The 19,178-nt window shown below is 58.5% G+C and overlaps 1 protein-coding gene across 9 annotated transcripts; it reads right to left on the bottom strand.

Annotated features, from left to right (window-relative positions):
• Positions 1-1,663: 1,663 nt before the first annotated feature.
• SLC25A47 (solute carrier family 25 member 47) lies at positions 1,664-16,609 on the bottom strand. Of its 9 annotated transcripts, XM_066277576.1 has the most exons (7): positions 16,498-16,609; positions 8,105-8,241; positions 5,436-5,484; positions 4,636-4,707; positions 3,828-4,010; positions 2,866-3,181; positions 1,664-2,593 (listed from the first exon to the last, which is right to left on the bottom strand). In XM_066277576.1, exons 4-7 carry the CDS (start codon positions 4,651-4,653, stop codon positions 2,316-2,318), a joined length of 795 nt encoding a protein of 264 aa, XP_066133673.1. In that variant the 5' UTR covers positions 4,654-4,707; positions 5,436-5,484; positions 8,105-8,241; positions 16,498-16,609; the 3' UTR covers positions 1,664-2,315. The 9 variants fall into 9 exon arrangements, with proteins under 9 accessions (XP_066133673.1, XP_066133669.1, XP_066133667.1 ...); XM_066277572.1 differs by lacking the exon at positions 16,498-16,609 and having other exon boundaries at positions 5,441-5,484; positions 8,105-8,227; XM_066277570.1 differs by lacking the exons at positions 8,105-8,241; positions 16,498-16,609 and adding an exon at positions 7,562-7,758 and having other exon boundaries at positions 5,441-5,484.
• Positions 16,610-19,178: the final 2,569 nt, after the last annotated feature.

Below are 19,178 nucleotides of genomic sequence, written 5' to 3' on the forward strand. Positions count from 1 at the left end.
AGAGCAGTACCCTGCCTGGGACCGGGCGGGTAGACATGGCTAGAGCACGCAGCAGCCCCCGAGGCCCACAGGGGCGTGGCCGTGGGCGTGGTGTACTCCTGCGCCCGTGTAGTTGGGAAAGCAGGGTGACAGCCCAGGGAGAGCCCTCTGTGAAGGCACAGGGCCCACCCCTGAGTGCGCTGCCCGCGGGTCACGCGGTGTAAGTAAACCTCCTTAGGTCCTGCCTGTGTGGCTACGTTGTCTGGAGTTTGAGCAGGGACAGAGGCCTCGCTTCAGGCCCAGTGCTGAGCCTGCTGCCACGCTGTGGGGCCTCCGTGGATGGCCGTGAGTCCACTGAGGTCTCAGCTGGGGGTGTAAGTGGGGAGGCAGCACAGCCCCGGGAGCCCTGTGGCACTGAGGCACAGGCTCCCAGCAATCTGCTGGGTGACCCGTGATCCAGCCCTCCACTGGCCAGTAACTCCTGCCAGGGCTGCAGCAAGCGGGCACTCTAGTGGTCTTGTTGCCAAAAGCGGGCATGGGGTCGGCATTTGGATGGATTATAAAGACGTTTTATCGGCTGACACCCTTTTCCCAGCACCTGGCCAGAGCATCCTTAGCATCTTAACTCCGGGCTGCATGAGCGTCCAGGAAATGCGCAGGACTTCATTTCCTCTCATCCCTTCCCTCAGTCCACACCCCTGGGCACCTGCTAGGGGCCAGGCCCTGCACTGGATCCATTTCAAGTCAGACACATGCTGCCTCTGGTAGTTCCCGGTCTCAGGAGGGGGGAGGGGATGAGTAACCAGGCAGTGCACCAGGGCCCTGTGGGAGCCGAGCCACAGACACCAAAAGCAGCCTAGTGGTCAGGCAGGGGGAGCTTCCTGGAGGAGGTGATGTCTAAGGTGGGGAGTCAGCCAGGCAGAGGAGGGGGAAGGGCATTCCTACAGAGCACAGGGTGTCAGCGAATGTTTGCTCAGTCTGACTGGCGCAGACCAGGACGAGGCGGTCCACCCATGAGTTCTGGGAATAGGAAAGTGTTCCGCAACAACGGAGAAGTTCTGTCCAAAGACATGGTCAAGGCCGCTGTCTGTGAGGGAGTGGGTGTGGTCGAAGCAGGAGTTGGCTGGCTTCACCAGAGGGCTGCGGTAGTAGGGACCAACAGGTTTGTCTCACCTGTCAGCACTAACCCCCAGTGGCCGGCAATGGCTCCTGTCCCTGGAAGGCGAATGGGGCCTGCTTTGTGGCTGTGAGCCAACCCAGCTTCCTCTCTGAGCTGTTTCCTCACCTGGCGTCAGACTGTCGTGACAAGCTGTGTAAGGCGCCTGGCACCAAGCAGTGTTCACAACACACCATGGCCAGATGGCTCACAGCCTAGAGTCTGGGCAGTGCCAGGGCCAGGCAGCTCAGTGGAACTGGCCAGAACCCGGCTTTGCTCAGAAGGGACGGAATTGAGATGGGGGTGGTGAGGAGAGCAGGTGTTGTGCTGAATGCTGTGGTGAGGCTCAGCCCACAGGCCAGACCCCCAGTCCCAAAGGCTGAGAGAGCAGAGCCAGCAGAGTGCTGGGCTGGGCCTCACTGCCCAGGCGCACAGTGGGAGCGCTGGTCACACAGGTCTGGAGGGCTTGGCTTCTGAGGATGAGTGGAAGGCAGGGACGCAGGTCACTAGACCACAGAGCAACCACACTGAACATCTTCACAAGCGTTTAATTATAACAGTCCTGCTCCGAGTCTACAGGCAGAGTGAGGGTGCATGACCTGCCCTCTCCAGCTTGCCCCGGCCGGCTGGCAGTGCACCCCCAGCAGCCTGATGCCAGAACCCAGGCGGCTGTGCCTCGGTCCCGTCGGGATGGGGGGCAGCTGAGCTGCATGTAAGGGACAGTGGGTGAAGAGTCTCCCTACACAGCAGTGGAGAACGGAGAGCTGAGTAGGGGCGGGGGTAGGGGACTGGCCAAGAGGACAGCTGAGTCAATAGTGGTGATGTGGACGCAGGGGTGCCCTGGAGACACAGGTGGTGGGGAGAGGCCACAGGGAGGCTGGAATGAACAACTGAGCATGTGCACCCACGACTCCATGAGACGGATGTACTCATTCAACAGGCTGCTCCTCCCTGGCTCGTGTGAGCCTCAGGCCAACCACAGGCTGGTGACAGACGGGCCCCTTGACCTCCTCTGGTCTGTAGCTGAGCAAGCCAAGCCTGGCTGCAGCTGACTGTCTTTGGAGTGGCTCCTGGATGTCCTGAGTGACGACCCAGTGGGGACACTTCCTTTGCCTCTTCCAGGTACTACGACCTCCATTAGCTGCTGGTGGACCGACCACGGGGACGGTGGGACCAGCTACTAGAGCAGGCCCCGGGTGAGCCGCAGTGCAGCCTCGTAGGCGACAAAGACCACCATGTTGACGGGGAAGGCACGACAGCAGTTGAGCGTCAGCCCCTTGAAAAGGACCCGCGGCCCCTCCTCCCGCACACTGGTCACCACACAGTGCAGGAGGCCCCTGTAGCGCTGCTGGCCCTGCCCGTCCGCCTGCAGGCGCGACTTGATCACGTCCATGGGGGTGGCCACGGCCCAGGCCAGAACCCCTGCACAGCCACCGGCCACCAACACCCCCAAGACATCTGCAGGGGGGGAACCAGCAGTGAGCACCTGACCGGAAGCAGATTCAGGCCCCAGAAGCGAGGGGGTGGGCACCCAGGGCAGGCCTAGCCGGAATGGAATCAGTCCACCACCATCGCTCGTCCGAGGCCACACCGAGCGGGTCTGTCCTGACCCTCAGTGCTGGGGGCAGTGCAGAGGTCCCTGCCCTGGGAGGCACTGGGGGACAGTGTGCCACACGACTTAACTCCCGCCAGCTGGGCCTGCGCCACCTCCCAGGCCCCGGCCCGCTCACCTGGCTGGCTGTGGCCGCTGGGGGTCAGCCACTCGCTGAGGATGGAGTAGGACAGGAAGTAGGTGGCGAAGGAGTGGCCGTCCCGGAGGAGCAGCGCCACGCTGCCCTTGTAGAGGCCCTGCAGCCCCTCCTCACGGGCCACCGTGGCCAGGCAGTGCAGTGGCCCACGGTACTTGGGCCCAGGTGCCGGACCTGCAGGGGGCACAGGACACACGGGGGGTGCCCCCAAGGGCCACGAGGCCGAGGATCTCCGCCTCTGCTGTGTCTGCGTCTGCAGGCGGACCTTGGCCACCTCGGAAGGCGAGGTCAGGAACACCTGGAGCAGACACGCAGCAGCGGTCAGGCGGTGCCGGCACTGCCCGCACGCCCCTGGCCCCGGCCTCCCCATGGTGACATCGGGGAACCTGGGCCCCCGAAGCTCCGGGCGGGCCCAGGGCCCCGTGGAGCGGCCTTCCCTTCCACTGCACGCTCAGCCCACCCGGAGCTGGGTCCGCACAGAGGTGTCGGGTAAATGCGACTCTGGGTCACGAAAGCACTTAACTACATAATTAATATGTTAGTGACATAGTAATGTATTATTTAGTTGATCAAATGTTCAATGTAAGAAAAATAAAACAATGTAAGTATTTAATAAAGTTAATCTGTAACATGACATTACTAGTAATGTCATTTGCCATTTCATGGGTGCTCATACCTGTCAGACTCTGTGCTGGGGTCTTTACATATGACCTCGCTTAATCCTCACCATGACGCCCTCACTGACGAAGAATCAGAAGTTCAGAGAGGCTCCCTAACGTCCTCCAGTTCCCTTAGCTAACAAGCGTCAGCTGAGTCCTCCCCATGGTCTCCCCGCCTCCACCCACTCTGCCCGCACTGAGCCTCAGCGTCCCTGCCGTCTGGGCTTGGGGACCTCTCAGCGCTCCCAGCCTCCCCCACTCCGGTGCTCCCAGGCCCCCACTCACACGAACAAGGCCAGAGGTGAACCCCGAGAGGGTGATGTCGGTCCTGGTGGGCTTGGCTTCGGCACTGCCATACCGGAACCGGCAGATGTGCGTGAGGCAGTGGCGGTAGGTGCCGAAGGACAGGGACGAGACGAGGGACACCGTGCACACGGGCAGCGAGAGGCCCCTGTAGAAGCCCCACACCTGGTGGGCAGGGCGACAGGACCCAAGGGCCCAAGTCAGGCCGGAGGTCTGGCCAGGAGTCTGGCCCTCCCTGACTGTGGGACTTTACTTACTGCCTAGGGCCTCAGTGTCCTGAGCTATAAAATGGGGATCATAATACTCAACTTGAGAGGTTGTGATGAGGAGCTGAAGAGACAGAGGGCCAGGCTGGACCCAGGGCAGCTATTTGATGAGGAGGAGGGTGAATTAGCACGCTAGCACCAAGTCCCAACTTCACTGTGGAAAATGTCCCTGTGTCCCTCCTCTGGACAGGTCTCTGACCTAGACCCTGGGGACCTAACAACACCCAGCAATGCTGGTGCCCATTCTGAAGGGGACAGAAATGCAAACACATGTCCCCACCCCAGAACCTCAAAGGCCTGAAGCACCACCTCCAGACCCTCTTCTGGGAGTAAGACCTCATTCTAAACAACCCCTGTGTGCTGGACACCCCAGCTCTGGCCTCAGAGAAATCCAGGAGGTTGGTACAGTTGTTCCCATTGGGAAGGTGAGCAAACTGAGGCTCAGAGAGGGCTTGTTGGTGAGTGGCAGGCCTGGGGACCGAGGCTAGGACATCCCCTGCCCGGTACCCTGGCCCCAGGCCTACCCGCTCTCGGCGATACATGTCCCGGATGCAGTGCCAGATGCCTGTGTACTTGGGCTCCGTCTGGATCCTGACCTGTGGGAGAAGCAGGCTTCAGGAAGGGGTAGCTCCAGGCCTGGGGCAAGGTCAGCAGGCCCTGGGGGAGGGAAGAGCCAACTCTTCGATTGTCCCAGCCATGCTGACAGTGGACAGAGCGGGGACAGTGAGGCCCATCTAAGAGGAGACACCTGAGACCCAGGCTGAAGAAGAGGGACAGACAGACCCGAGGATGGGAGGTGGGCTGGGTCTGAGTAGCATGCTGAAAAGCTCCTCTGGCCATGGACGGGGCACGGGGGACTCACAGGGTGGCCTAAGTGGGGCTCCAGGGGGGGGCAGGGCCTGACTCTTATCACACCTTCACTGTGTCCAGGGGGTAGCCCACAGCACAGGGGGGCCTAAGTGGGGGGGGGCAGAGCCTGACTTTTACCGCACCCTCACTGTGTCCAGGGGGTAGCCCACAGCACAGGGGGGCCTAAGTGGGGCTCTGGGGGGGGCAGGGCCTGACTCTTACCGCACCTTCACTGTGTCCAGGGGGTAGCCCACAGCACAGGGTGGTCTAAGCGGGGCTCTGGAGGGGGGCAGGGCCTGACTCTTCCCGCACCTTCACTGTGTCCAGGGGGTAGCCCACAGCACAGGGGGGCCTAAGTGGGGCTCGGGGGGGGGGCAGGGCCTGACTCTTACCACACCTTCACTGTGTCCAGGGGGTAGCCCACAGCACAGGGTGGTCTAGTGGGGCTCTGGGGGGGGCAGGGCCTGACTCTTACCACACCTTCACTGTGTCCAGGGGGTAGCCCACAGCAACACCACAGGTGCCTGCAAGGAAACCAGAGGACCGGTGAGGACAGCGGGGCCGGGCGGCGGGGAGCAGACCCACACTCCTCGTCCACTGTCTCGTCGACGGGGGAGCAGCTGAGGAAACAGAGGCTCAGAGTGACTCCTGACAAGCTGCCAGCCATTTCTCCTTCCCTCCGTCTCCGCCCTCAGGTGCCTGGTCCTGAAAGCCAAGGACGCTAGTCGGCCTACCCTTGGCGTCAGGTGTTGAGATCTTCTGGTCTGACGAGCTGGCCGTCCTTGGGCCAGATGAAGGGTTTGTGCGGGGCGTGGCGGAGACACAGCTCCAGCAAAGTCTGGGAGGTGGGGAGCCCAGTCACCCCAGGGTTCCGGGAAGGGTTGCCTGGAACCACGAGTTTGTGGGGGACAGAACAGGATGCAAGGCTTCCAGGACCAGGGTCCTCCGCCCCCAGCAAAGAGGGCTGGGTGCCACCATCCTGTTTCTATCTCCTTTCCTGACACCACAGACGCAGTATCCCAGCCCAGCACTGCCATGAGGAAGCCAGAGAGTAAGCAGGCAGGTCCCTGAGGATGGGGGTGTGGGGGACATCTGAGGACAATAATGCATGGGGAGTGGGGGCTGGGCCCTATTTACTCTGCATCCCAGGACTCCATAAATACGCATGAATGAAAGAACCGAATGAATGAATAGAATAGAATAGAATAGGATAGAATAAAGCAAAAGATTGACGGACTTGGGCCCTGGCCAGTTAGCTCAGTCGGTTAAAGCCTCGTCCAGAAACGACAAGGTTGCTGGTTCAATCCCTGGTCAGGGCACACACAGGAACAGCCCAGTGTTCCTGTCTCTCTGTCTCTCTTTCCCTGCCTCTCTCTAAAAAAATAAAAATAAAAAAGACTGACTTGGGTAGAATTACCCTCCTTGACTCTCACATACACCTCAGCAAACTCCTACTCATCCATGAAAGCCCACAGCATCACCTCCTCCCTGGAGCCCTCTCTCACCACTATACTCTGGGCTGCCTCCGTGCCAGGAAGCGTGTTGATCAGAGCCCTTGTCACATGGCTTTGCTGCGATCCCCACAGCATGCCATCTCTGCCTCCAACACTAAAGTCCCTCAAGGACAAGACCCACATCTGGTCCTTGTGACCCAGAGCCCGGCACAGAGCAGGAGCCCTGCCCACCTGTGGCTCTGGAGGAAAGGTGAAGGGCTCAGGGGCCCTTCCTGGCTGTGTGATCTTGGGCACGGCAAGCCCCTTTTCTGAGCCTCCTCCTAAGGGGGCTGACGTCATGGGCAGCAGCCGGACTCAGGCCCTGTGCGCAGTCAAGCCTCAGCAAGCCCCTGACGGGGCCAGGGCCCTGGTCTGCCGGCTCAGCACTGCTGTTCCCAGAAGTACAGGCCAGGAGGCCACTGCTGGTCCAGATGGGAAGCAAGGCCAAAGGTTCCCACCCCAAAAGAGCCTCCGCAACCTGCAGGGTGGGCGGCCGGGAGGGGCCGGAACTCGCCCGAGCCTGTTTCCCAGTGGGCCAGTTATCTATCTGGGTCAGTCTTTCACAATGAGCCCTTTTCCCAGAAGTGAAAACAGTCCTTGGGCCCAGCGAGAGCAGGGTGGCACACAGCCGGCGGGTAGGTGTGGCTGAGGCTCGGCCGGGCCCTCCCCTCCTCCGCCCATGGCTGCTGGGCAGTGTTCCGTCCTCACTGCCCGCCCTCTCCCAAAGCCCCTGTCCTTTCTGCTGCTTGGCCTGCCCTCTCTGTGGGAGTCCCTCCCAGCCTGCAACCACCCTCTGCCCCCTGGCCACCCCACCTCACTCCTGGAACGGCCCCTCAGCCTCCCAGCTGTGCCCCCCAGGCCAGCACAGGCCGCCTGGCCACCCCGACCTCTCCACCTGCCCCTGGCCCACCATTGCGGCCTGATCTCCCGGGAACCAGCTCTGTCCTCCCGGTACCTAACACCCATGGCCCATACCGGGTCCGGGCCACTTCAACAGTGACTCTTCAAACCCCATGTCTGCCAGAGGCCACCCCCCAGGCCAGAGAACACCCCAGTTCCTCCTGGGAGCAGCAGTCCCCTATGAAGCCCTGTGGTCCCTGTTTATCACCTCCAATGGCTCCAGCAACAAAATCCATGGACAATGTGGGTAGTGAGGAAGGTCCTGGGATCTCCCTGTCTGAGGTCAGTTTGCCCACTGTCACCACCAGAGAGGTCTTCACAGCTCCTGGTCAGCTCCTCTCTGGCCTTAAATACTTGCGCTGGAGGGCAGGGGACTGGAAGCAGGAGCCTGCTGACCAGTGCCCAGAAGGCAGAGGTTGTGCTGGGAAGCAGGCAGGTCAATGCCCACTTGGACTCCCTCCCACCCCCACCCCCAAACACCCTCTGTGCCAGTGCCCTCAGGACCCAGCTCTGAGGAAGTGTGGGAGAGGTCACGGGCACTGCCACACTCTCCAGAAACACAACCACGGTCCACAGCACCTGCAGGCCTGGGCCCCAGACCACGTCCAGACACCTCCTGGGAGGTCCAGGGACCGGGCTACGATGTCTCTGTCCCTCCAAGCCCCAGCTCGGGCCTCATGCACGTCCTTGGGCCTCCCTGACTTCCCTGGAATTGTTCCTGCCCAGGGAACCCTCAGCGTGCCTCACTTACTCAACTACACTCTCCAACCCGAGGCTGCACGGAGGCAAGGAAGGCCTAGGGCCGGTCCTCAAGAGCTCCCGTTGGCAGGGAGGGTGTGGGGACGATGGGCCACTGCTGCCTGGCCCTGGGGAGCTGGCCAGCGCCTCCTGGAAGCAGCACAAACACCAGTCACAGCCCGTTCTGTCCCACTCCCTCCCACTGTGCCCGCTGTGCCCACGTTCTGTCCCACTCCCTCCCACTGTGCCCGCTGTGCCCACGTTCTGTCCACACCCTCCCACTGTGCCCGCTGTGCCCACGTTCTGTCCCACTCCCTCTCACTGTGCCCACTGTGCCCACGTTCTGTCCCACTCCCTCCCACTGTGCCCGCTGTGCCCACGTTCTGTCCACACCCTCCCACTGTGCCCGCTGTGCCCACGTTCTGTCCACACCCTCCCACTGTGCCCGCTGTGCCCACATTCTGTCCACACCCTCCCACTGTGCCCGCTGTGCCCACGTTCTGTCCCACTCCCTCCCACTGTGCCCGCTGTGCCCACGTTGTCCCACTCCCTCCCACTGTGCCCGCTGTGCCCACGTTCTGTCCACACCCTCCCACTGTGCCCGCTGTGCCCACGTTCTGTCCCACTCCCTCCCACTGTGCCCGCTGTGCCCACGTTCTGTCCCACTCCCTCCCACTGTGCCCGCTGTGCCCACGTTCTGTCCCACACCCTCACACTGTGCCCGCTGTGCCCACGTTCTGTCCCACACCCTCCCACTGTGCCCGCTGTGCCCACGTTCTGTCCCACACCCTCCCACTGTGCACGCTGTGCCCACGTTCTGTCCACACCCTCCCACTGTGCCCGCTGTGCCCACGTTCTGTCCCACACCCTCCCACTGTGCCCGTTGTGCCCACGTTCTGTCCCACACCCTCCCACTGTGCCCGCTGTGCCCACGTTCTGTCCCACACCCTCCCACTGTGCCCGTTGTGCCCACGTTCTGTCCCACACCCTCCCACTGTGCCCGCTGTGCCCACGTTCTGTCCACACCCTCCCACTGTGCCCGCTGTGCCCACGTTCTGTCCCACACCCTCCCACTGTGCCCGCTGTGCCCACGTTCTGTCCCACACCCTCACACTGTGCCCGCTGTGCCCACATTCTGTCCACACCCTCCCACTGTGCCCGCTGTGCCCACATTCTGTCCCACACCCTCCCACTGTGCCCATTGTGCCCACGTTCTGTCCCACACCCTCACACTGTGCCCGCTGTGCCCACGTTCTGTCCCACACTCTCACACTGTGCCCACGTTCTGTCCCACACCCTCCCACTGTGCCCGCTGTGCCCACGTTCTGTCCCACACCTCCCACTGTGCCCGCTGTGCCCACGTTCTGTCCCACACCCTCCCACTGTGCCCGCTGTGCCCATGTTCTGTCCCACACCCTCCCACTGTGCCCGCTGTGCCCACGTTCTGTCCCACACCCTCACACTGTGCCCGCTGTGCCCACGTTCTGTTCCACACCCTCACACTGTGCCCGCTGTGCCCACGTTCTGTCCCACACCCTCCCACTGTGCCCGCTGTGCCCACGTTCTGTCCCACACCTCCCAATGTGCCCGCTGTGCCCACGTTCTGTCCCACACCTCCCAATGTGCCCGCTGTGCCCACGTTCTGTCCCACACCCTCCCACTGTGCCCGCTGTGCCCATGTTCTGTCCCACACCCTCCCACTGTGCCCGCTGTGCCCATGTTCTGTCCCACACCCTCCCACTGTGCCCGCTGTGCCCACGTTCTGTCCCACACCCTCACGCTGTGCCCATGTTCTGTCCCACACCCTCCCACTGTGCCCGCTGTGCCCATGTTCTGTCCCACACCCTCCCACTGTGCCCGCTGTGCCCACGTTCTGTCCCACACCCTCCCACTGTGCCCGCTGTGCCCATGTTCTGTCCCACACCCTCCCACTGTGCCCGCTGTGCCCACGTTCTGTCCCACACCCTCACACTGTGCCCACTGTGCCTACGTTCTGTCCCACACCCTCCCACTGTGCCCGCTGTGCCCACGTTCTGTCCCACACCCTCCCACTGTGCCCGCTGTGCCCACGTTCTGTCCCACACCTCCCAATGTGCCCGCTGTGCCCACGTTCTGTCCCACACCTCCCAATGTGCCCGCTGTGCCCACGTTCTGTCCCACACCCTCACACTGTGCCCGCTGTGCCCACGTTCTGTCCCACACCCTCACACTGTGCCCGCTGTGCCCACGTTCTGTCCCACACCCTCACACTGTGCCCGCTGTGCCCACGCCTCTCTCCTCTTGCAGCGTCCGGACCCCACCTGGCTCCCTCTCAGTCCCAGCACCCAGCATGGTGTGAGGACCGGCAGTCTGGCCTCCCACCAGGCCAGGACACTAGTGAAGGGGAAGCTGCTGCAACCAGAGGCTGTTCCCATGGACTCATCCCTTGAAGTCACTGCGGCCCAGGGGGAACCCCGAGGCCCTGAACTTGCCCACGGTGTCCCCTGACCGGAAACCTGGCAGGGCAGGGGCCAGGGCAAGTGTTGATGTCACAGGTGCAGGCAGCCCTGCGGGTGGATCTGCGGGCTGCCCCTGACAGACTGAGAGCTGACAGAGGGCAGCGTCACTGGCAGCAGCCCAGTCGTTCGTGAGGGGGGACACAGGTTGCCCGTGGCAGCTGCCACGGCAGAGGGCAAAGGGCAGGATGTGGCTCGTCCAAGGCCAGTTCTGATTCCTGTCTGGACTCTTGTCCTAAATTTTAAGGTTTGTTGTGGGTTTTTTTTGAGGGGGGGGGGTAATGGAAGCATCAACTCAAAGTAGTTGCTTCCTATATGAGCCTTGACTGAGCGAGCCTGGGGTTTTTAACTGGCGACCTCAGCATCCCAGGTTGACGCTTTACCCACTGCAGCACCACAGGTCAGGCTCCTGTCCTAGATTTTCAAGAGAAGCAGCTCAGTCTGGCTAAGAGCTAAGCTGCCTGTGTTCGAATCCTGGATCCACCGCTTTTGCCAGCTCTGAAACTTTGGGCAAGCCCCTTGACCATTCTGTGCCCCCTCACATCTGTGACCACTCTGGACCACCAAGGGCAAGCTCTGGGCAGGTCCCTGTGGAAGTGGCCAGCCAGACGCAAAGACTGCATTAATAGGAGCATAGGTTCTAGAAGGAAGGAGGTTACAGGCCCATTATGAGCAGGGTGAATATAGCTGGGGCTTGGGTTGAATTGCAGATGCTACACGTAGAAGGCTAGTACCTCGCATGATGAGGGATCTTTTTTTTTTTTTTTTTTTTAATATTGATCTTTATTTTTATTTTTTTATTTTTTATTCATTTTTTAGAAAGGAGAGAGAGAGAGAAGGGGGGAGGAGCAGGAAGCATCAACTCCCATATGTGCCTTGACCAGGCAAGCCCAGGGTTTCGAACTGGCGACCTCAGCATTTCCAGGTCGATGCTTTATCCACTGCGCCACCACAGGTCAGGCTAATGATGAGGGATCTTGAAGAGGGCTGTCTCACTGAAAGAACAGGGGACTGTTTAGTCCCATGTTTCCTGCAGAGCATCTAACACGGTAAGTGCCACTCGCTCCTGGCACCCGAGCGAGGGACCCATGAATTGCCCTGGATTCCTTCCTCCTGCGCCCCACATCCAGTGAGGCCTCCGTCCTGCGGTCAGACCTCCGAAGGACACGTCCAGATCCACTTTCACTCTCCAGCCGCACAGCTCCCAGCTGCACCATCTCCCTCACACCCACGCCTCCCCTCAGGCAAGAAACACTGCAGGCCCACCACACGCCTCTGGCCAGGCCCCAGGCCCCAGCAAGAAACAGACAAATGTCTCTGCCCCGTGGAGCTTCTGCCCTGCGTGAGGAGGACACCAACACAATCAAGAGAAATACAGTCGCCCTGGCCGGATAGCTCATTTGGTTAGATCATTGTCCCCATATGCAGAGATTGCTGGTTCAATCCCCCGCTCCCTGGTCAGGGCACATACAGAAATAGGTCAATGTTTCTGTCTGTCTGTCCCTTCCTCCCTCTCTCTCTCTCTCTCTTTCTCTCTCAAATCAATCAATAAGTTTTTTTGTTTGTTTTTGGTGGGTTTTTTTTACAGAGACAGAGAATCAGAGAGACGGACAGATAGGGACAGACAGACAGGAATGGAGAGAGATGAGAAGCATCAATCATCAGTTTTTCGTTGCAACACTTAGTTGTTCACTGATTGCTTTCTCATCTGTGCCTTGACCGTGGTTCCTTTAGCTGTTTAGCAGACCGAGTAACCCCTTGCTCAAGCCAGCGACCTTGGGTCCAAGCTGGTGAGCTTTACTCAAACCAGATGAGCCTGCGCTCAAGCTGGCGACCTCGGGGTCTCGAACCTGAGTCCTCGGCATCCCAGTCCGACGCTCTATCCACTGCACCACCACCTGGTCAGGCAATCAATAAGTTTTTTTAAAAAACCTTGTTAATTAAAAATATATATATACAGGGTCTGCCAGATGGTGGTAAGGGCCAAGGAGAGACACAAAGCAGAAAGGGGAGAGGGGCGTTAGGGGAGGCTGTGTTAAGAAGAGGTCGACCAACAAGGTGACATTTGAGACAAGCATGTTTTCTGGGTCACTGCAGCCAAGTTTCACCTGCCCTTTGTCTCCCAAACAAATACACCCAAACTTTACCCTTCTCCACAGCAGAAAACAGAAAACAGGCCACCTCTCTGTTTAGACAGCTTTGTAAAGGTCTAAATGTCTCTCCTCCCTGTCTGCCCTCCCACCCCCGCCCCTCAGCTGTAAGCTTCCGGAAGGCAGAATCATGCCAGAGTGGTCCCTAAGCACACAGCACCGAGCACTCGGAGGCCACTGTGGGAAGGCTCGATGAATACATGCATGAAAAAACAAGATAGTGAACAGCCTGACCTGTGGTGGCGCAGTGGATAAAGCATCAACCTGGAAATGCTGAGGTTGCCAGTTCAAAACCCTGAGCTTGGCGGTTGGCTCAGCGGTAGAGCGTCGGCCTGGCGTGCGGGGACCCGGGTTCGATTCCCGTCCAGGGCACACAGGAGAAGCGCCCATTTGCTTCTCCACCTCCACCCCTCTCCTTTCTCTCTGTCTCTCTCTTCCCCTCCCGCAGCCGAGGCTCCATTGGAGCAAAGATGGCCCGGGCACTAGGGATGGCTCCTTGGCCTCTGCCCCAGGCGCTAGAGTGGCTCTGGTCGCTCGCGGCAGAGCGATCCCTCAGAGGGGCAGAGCATCGCCCCCTGGTGGGCAGAGCATCGCCCCCTGGTGGGCAGAGCATCGCCCCCTGGTGGGCATGCCGGGTGGATCCCGGTCAGGCGCATGCGGGAGTCTGTCTGACTGTCTCTCCCCGTTTCCAGCTTCAGGGGGAAAAAAACAAAAACAAAAAAAATAAAACAAACAAACAAACAAAAAAAAAACCCTGGGCTTGCCTGGTCAAGGCACATATGGGAGTTGATGCTTCCTGCTCCTCCCCCCTTCTCTCTCTCTCCTCTCTCCTCTCTATAATGAATAAATAAAATCTTTAAAAAAAAAGACAGTGAACAGATCAGTGGGTCGGTGGGTCGGTGGGTGGGGTGGGTGGATGGGTGGATCAGTAGATAGATGGATGGGGAATGAGTGGATGGTTGGATGATAGATGGTCAGACAGACGGATGGACCTAGGGCCGAGTCAGCTGCTCACACGTAGCTTGATCTGACTCAGTAGACAGCAAGAGGCCCTCTGAGGGGCAGGTGGCATCTTAGCCGGAGAGAGCCTCCCATGGCGTGAGGGGCGTGATCACGCTGGGTTTGGCTTCTGGCTGTCTGCTGCACCAGCTGTGTGATCTAGTGTCAGTGGTGTGACCTCACTGAGTCTCGCATGGATGGCAGGAGACAGAGCCCATGGTCACCTGCAGGGGCCGCCTCTCCCAGTGGGAAGGGTTATTATTATTAGAGTTAGGCCTGCTTACAGTCGCTTCCACCAACACTAGAGCCCCACCACGTTCAGCCCCACCCAGCCCAAGCAAGGAAGATCCGTCGTCCTAGAGGGAGACGGACGTCACACAACTCAAGGCTGGACCACACAGAGGGCTCTGGGAAGGAGGCACTGGCGCTGCCGGGCTCGCTGGGCTCGGGCCATACCCAGGTGCCATGAAGGAATTTGCTTTTCACACTTTATAATGCTTCCTAGATGCATTTTCACATTTTATAACAAAATAAATAACTACAAGTTTTATATTATTTCTTTTTGCAAGAGAGAGGGAAAGAAACAGACAGACAGGGATAGACAGGATGGGAGAGAGATGAGAAGCATAACTAAAGAGTTGTGGCACCTTAGTTGTTCAATGATTGCTTCTCATTTGTGCCTTGACCGGGGGGCTCCAGCAGACCCAGTGATCCCTTGTTCAAGCCAGCGACCATAGGGTCATGTCTATGATCCCACACTCAAGCCAGAGACCCCACGCTCAAGCCAGATAAGTCCACATTCAAGCCAGTGATGTTGGGGTTTTAAACCTGGGTCCTCAGTGTCCCAGGCCAACGCTCTATCCACTGTGCCACTGCCTGGTCAGGCTACAAGTTATTATTTTTTTTGTATTTTTCCGAAGTTGGAAACGGGGAAACAGTCAGACAGACTCCAGCATGCGCCCGACCTGGATCCACCCAGCATGCCCACCAGGGGGCGATGCTCTGCCCATCTTGGGGCGTCGCTCTGCCACAGTCAGAGCCATTCTAGCACCTGAGGCAGAGGCCACAGAGCCATCCTCAGCGCCTGGGCCATCTTTGCTCCAAAGGAGCCTCGGCTGTGGGAGGGGAAGAGAGAGACAGAGAGGAAGGAGAGGGGGAGGGGTGGAGAGGCAGATGGGTGCTTCTCCTGTGTGCCCTGACCAGGAATCGAACTTGAGACTCCTGCACGCCAGGCCGATGCTCTACCACTGGGCCAACTGGCCAGGGTACAAGTTATTTTTTTATTTATTCATTTTTATTAGAGAGAGAGAGGAGAGAGAGAGAGGGAGAGATAGAGAGAGAACAGGAAGCATCAACTCCCATATGTGCCTTGACCAGGCGAGCCCAGGGTTTTGAACCGGCGACCTCAGCATTCCAGGTCGACGCTCTATCCACTGCGCCACCACAGGTCAGGCACAAGTTATTTTTTTTAAAGCAGACAGAAGAGATGCAGCCAACGCAAAGTGAGAGCTGCACAGCCCAGGCCTGCGTCCTGTCTTCCAGTTCTCCCCAATCTTTTGGCGATCTGCTTCTATTCTTATCAGTGTGTCTGGGACACCTTGCCACAGCAGCACTTAGGGACCCATGTCCTTCTCGGCACATCCCAGCGTGTGGCTGCCCCTTTCTCCACCTGTCCCCACGCTCCCCTGGGGCCTGCCTGCTGTGTCGGTGACAAGCCTCTGAGCTCAGGACATGCCGTTCTCTGCCTTCTCCTGACTCCCTCGCCCACTCTTGCTTCCCCATGGTGCCAACTCCAACTCACCTACCAACTCATGCAGGGTTCAGGCAAAGGCACACTGCCCTCCTCTGGCCACTGCCCTCTGGTGGCTGCCCTCAGATGTCTCCTAACACTGACTGCTGGCCAGCGACGCCTTGCTCATCCAGCCATCCCCCATGCGTGTGACAGTGGGATCCCCTGGAGAGGACACAGTCGGGCCCGTTCACGCCAGGCCCCCATGCCAGCCCGGGGCCGGTGCAGAGGGTGGGCTCCATGAGTCCTGCTTGCTGCACGGACAGCTGAATGCGCAGCATGTGAGCACTGTGTCTGACACATTTGGCTGAGCTCCGTCGGCCCAGCCCCCCTGTCCTGACCAGGCCTGACCCCAGCTAGGGGCCACCCCTTTGGTCCTCTGGCCAGTCAGGGACACCCCCAGGCAGAACCCCCTTAGTTCTATTTTTAGACCAGCAGCATTTGCCTAGTATCTATTTATATTGCTACCCATCTTGGGTTTCTGGCCGTCTCCTCGCGCAGAGCTGGCCTCCCTCTGGCCTCGTGGCCTACTCCGGGCCAAGTGGGCTCGGAATAGCACTGAGGACACAGGCGCGAGCCCCACGGTGCTCCAGGACAGGTAGCCCTGGGGAAACGGAATGTTTCCAGTCGAATGAAGAAGCAAGAAATGGACCTACCGTGGTGGTGACTTCGGGGCTAAATTCATCAGAGAGAAGTGAAGTCAAAGACTTCTGGGTACCGGGGGCCGTGGGGCCACTGGAACAGGGGCGCGCTGATCCCAGGTGGTCCCAGGGCCTCCACATCATGGAGGCTCAGACTTGCTCAGTGGGAGGGCCAGGCCCCTCCAGGGTGGGCTGGACGGGAGGTCACAGAGACAGGCACACAGCAAACGTGTATTCCCCGAAGAAAGAGGTGTGTTGGCAGGGCCAGCTCAGGCGCAGGCCCAGCCACCCACCAGCAGCTGGTCCCAGCCCCTCACCGCAAAGCCACTCACCTGCTCGCTTGCGGCATCTTTAGCAGCCTTCAGGGGAACTTCGAGGCCCCAAAATTCTTCCTCACTGGTCCAGACAGTTGAATATGCCCTTAGGTAAACCTTCAGTACCTCAGTTGATTCATTCAGTTAACTCTCTCCTTCACAGAGGCCACGGTGCTGTGTAATACTATAGAAATGAACTCTTATCTTCGTTCCCTGCGAAGATGTTGACAGTCGAAGGCAGAGAGCCAGAGTGTCTTGCTCTAGAACAGCAGGACCCTGCCCGCCCATTCAGTGTCCCTTGCACAGCCTAACTCCCTGGTCCAAATAGCTAGTCCTTGGCCCAACCCTCCACACCCCTCTCACCCTGTGGCACCCTGAGCGCCAGCCTTGCCCCCGGGCCAAACAGCCTCCTCCACTGACTTCAGCAGATCGCAAGGGGGGCAGAACAGAGGCAGCTTCCTCTTCCTGCTGCTGTTCCCGGTTTTTCCACACCAAACCTGTCTGCTTGAAGAGATTATACAAGCTGCATGAACTAACAAATCCATCCCACACCTCAGTCACCTGGCTTGAGTCCTGGTCCCCTTGTGACACTTCCTTCCCACTCGCTGTGATCCTGCTGCTCTGGCCTTGGACCCCTTCTGCCCCTAAAGGCTGGACTCTGAGAAGAGCCAGGCAGGAGGCCCTCCCCTGGGAGGGGGCGTCTGGGGCTATCAGGGACATGAGGAGTCAGACCAAGCACATTCTGTGCCGTAATTTTATCCTCAGGAAATGAAACAGAACAGACAGAACCCTCACTGACATAACAACGCAGGCTGGGGACGTGGGCATCACGAGCTCACGGACTTGGCATTGACTTTGTTCTTTCCTATCTGGTCTCTCCCTACCTGTCAGGGAGCCCCTGGCGGCCAGAGGAGAGTCCGCCTTGTTCCCACGCCTGGCACAGACCCGTGCCATCACTGCCCGGGCACCACCTGAGTGAACAGCTCTCCGACAGCACAGCAACACACACTGTTCGGGCAGAGGTTTCAAAGAGAAGCATGGTTTTAGGTTTAGCACCCAAGTGATTCCATCTTCTCCCCTTGCCTGTCTCCACCCCTTCCTCCCTACCCCAGAGAATACCCTTACACTGTTCCCTACAAACTAGACCTTTGTCCCCAAACCCAACCAGCCCCAGCCTGAATGAACACTGGCTTCCTGCAAGCCAGCCCCACCTCTAAGTTCGGAAGCGGGAGGCCTGCAGGGTCTCACTGCCGCCTGCACCAGACTGCTCACATGGGTCCCGGCAGGGACGGCCAAACGGGGCAACTCTCCAAGGAGCAGATCAACTACTGAGTGCCGACTGTGTGCAGGGGGCCGGGCCCCTTCCTATGAGCCCCCAGGGAGCGACGACTGTCTGATGGAGGGGCAGAGGTATCACCGCCACCATAACCAGGAGGCATCTTCAGCCTGAAAGACAACAGGGCAACTCCATAGAATACAACAGAATTTATTGCAGGGTAATCGACTTACAGGAAGATTGGGTCGGAGAAGAACAGGCCACCTGACGGTTCTGCACAGATTATTCTTGGCTACCAGACCCCTATTACAGCATTGTCTTTAGAGTATACCTCCGGTACTAATGACCCACCAGGCAAAGGGACAAAGAATGCAGTAATGTAGGGGCCCTACCTCCTGGTGGTCTTGTGACAGATGATTGCTTATAATTGACACTATTACCAGTTTGACATTTATCTTTGGTTCTCACGCCCTCCAGTTACTCCCAAAAATATTCATGGCTACATATTAAGAAACTCAGATAATCATCAACTAGAAGGCCTTGACATGCTTGCTAAAGACCCTGAGGCTGGTCAGAGGTCACAGCAGGAAACTTAACTTGGGGATGCAGAGATGGAGTTGGTTTTGTTCACATCTACAACTGTACAAGGGGTCATGCAACCTGCCCCAAGCTAGCACGAAAGGCACATGCACTGTTCAGTTGTTCCATAATAATTTCCACTTACTGCCCTGTTAAGGTACTCAAATTCCTCTCAAACCTCCCAAACCAGGGATGGATGCTGTAGGCTGCTGTGTTTAAGGTCCTGAGGCCAGGTCAACCCAGGTATACCCCTTCCTAGAGTGAGTCACCTGGATAAAGGTTGTCCAGTTTAATCCTTACAGTCTCAGAGGCCTCCAGCCACCTGAGTGTCCCCACAGTCAAGTCCTGTCCTGTTTCGGGTCTGTGCTTCCTCTGAAACCCCCATGCTGCTGCTTCTCTGAATATTAGCCACTCCTCCCCACGCGGCGCCCCCTGCTTCCTTGAGCATGGGGCTGGGTCAGAGAAACTGGTGATACTCAAACCCGGTTCTCCAGACCGCTAATACAGGGCCCACCAACCATCACGAGCACTGGACTAGGAATCAGCAGGCCTGGGTTTGGGTCTCTTCTTAAATGACTGCTCTATTTAAGATTGTTAGAAGAATGCAAGGAAATCGGAGGGGCACAAAGAAAACTAGATAGAAGGTGACAGAGGACAATCTGACTTTGGGTGATGGGTATGCAATATAATTGAATGACAAGATAAACTGGACATGTTTTCTTTGAATATATGTACCCTGATTTATTGATGTCATCCTATTAAAATTAATAAAAATTTATTTATTAAAAAAAAAAGAATGCAAGGAAATCACACTGATGGTTGGCTTCCCAGTGACCTCTGTATC

This window comes from Saccopteryx bilineata, chromosome 4, assembly GCF_036850765.1.
Source record: "Saccopteryx bilineata isolate mSacBil1 chromosome 4, mSacBil1_pri_phased_curated, whole genome shotgun sequence".
Taxonomy (NCBI): domain Eukaryota; kingdom Metazoa; phylum Chordata; class Mammalia; order Chiroptera; family Emballonuridae; genus Saccopteryx; species Saccopteryx bilineata.

Bases quoted from the DNA above. Each gene is read 5' to 3' on its own strand.
- SLC25A47 (XM_066277569.1), bottom strand. From the start codon at position 7,589: ATGGATTTTGTTGCTGGAGCCATTGGAG. The intron at 4,011-4,635 runs GTAGGCCTGGGG...CCTGCCCACCAG, and splicing joins ACATGTATCGCCGAGAGCGG to GTGTGGGGCTTCTACAGGGG. The intron at 3,182-3,827 runs GTGAGTGGGGGC...TGTCTGCTCCAG, and splicing joins TCACCTCTGGCCTTGTTCGT to GTGTTCCTGACCTCGCCTTC.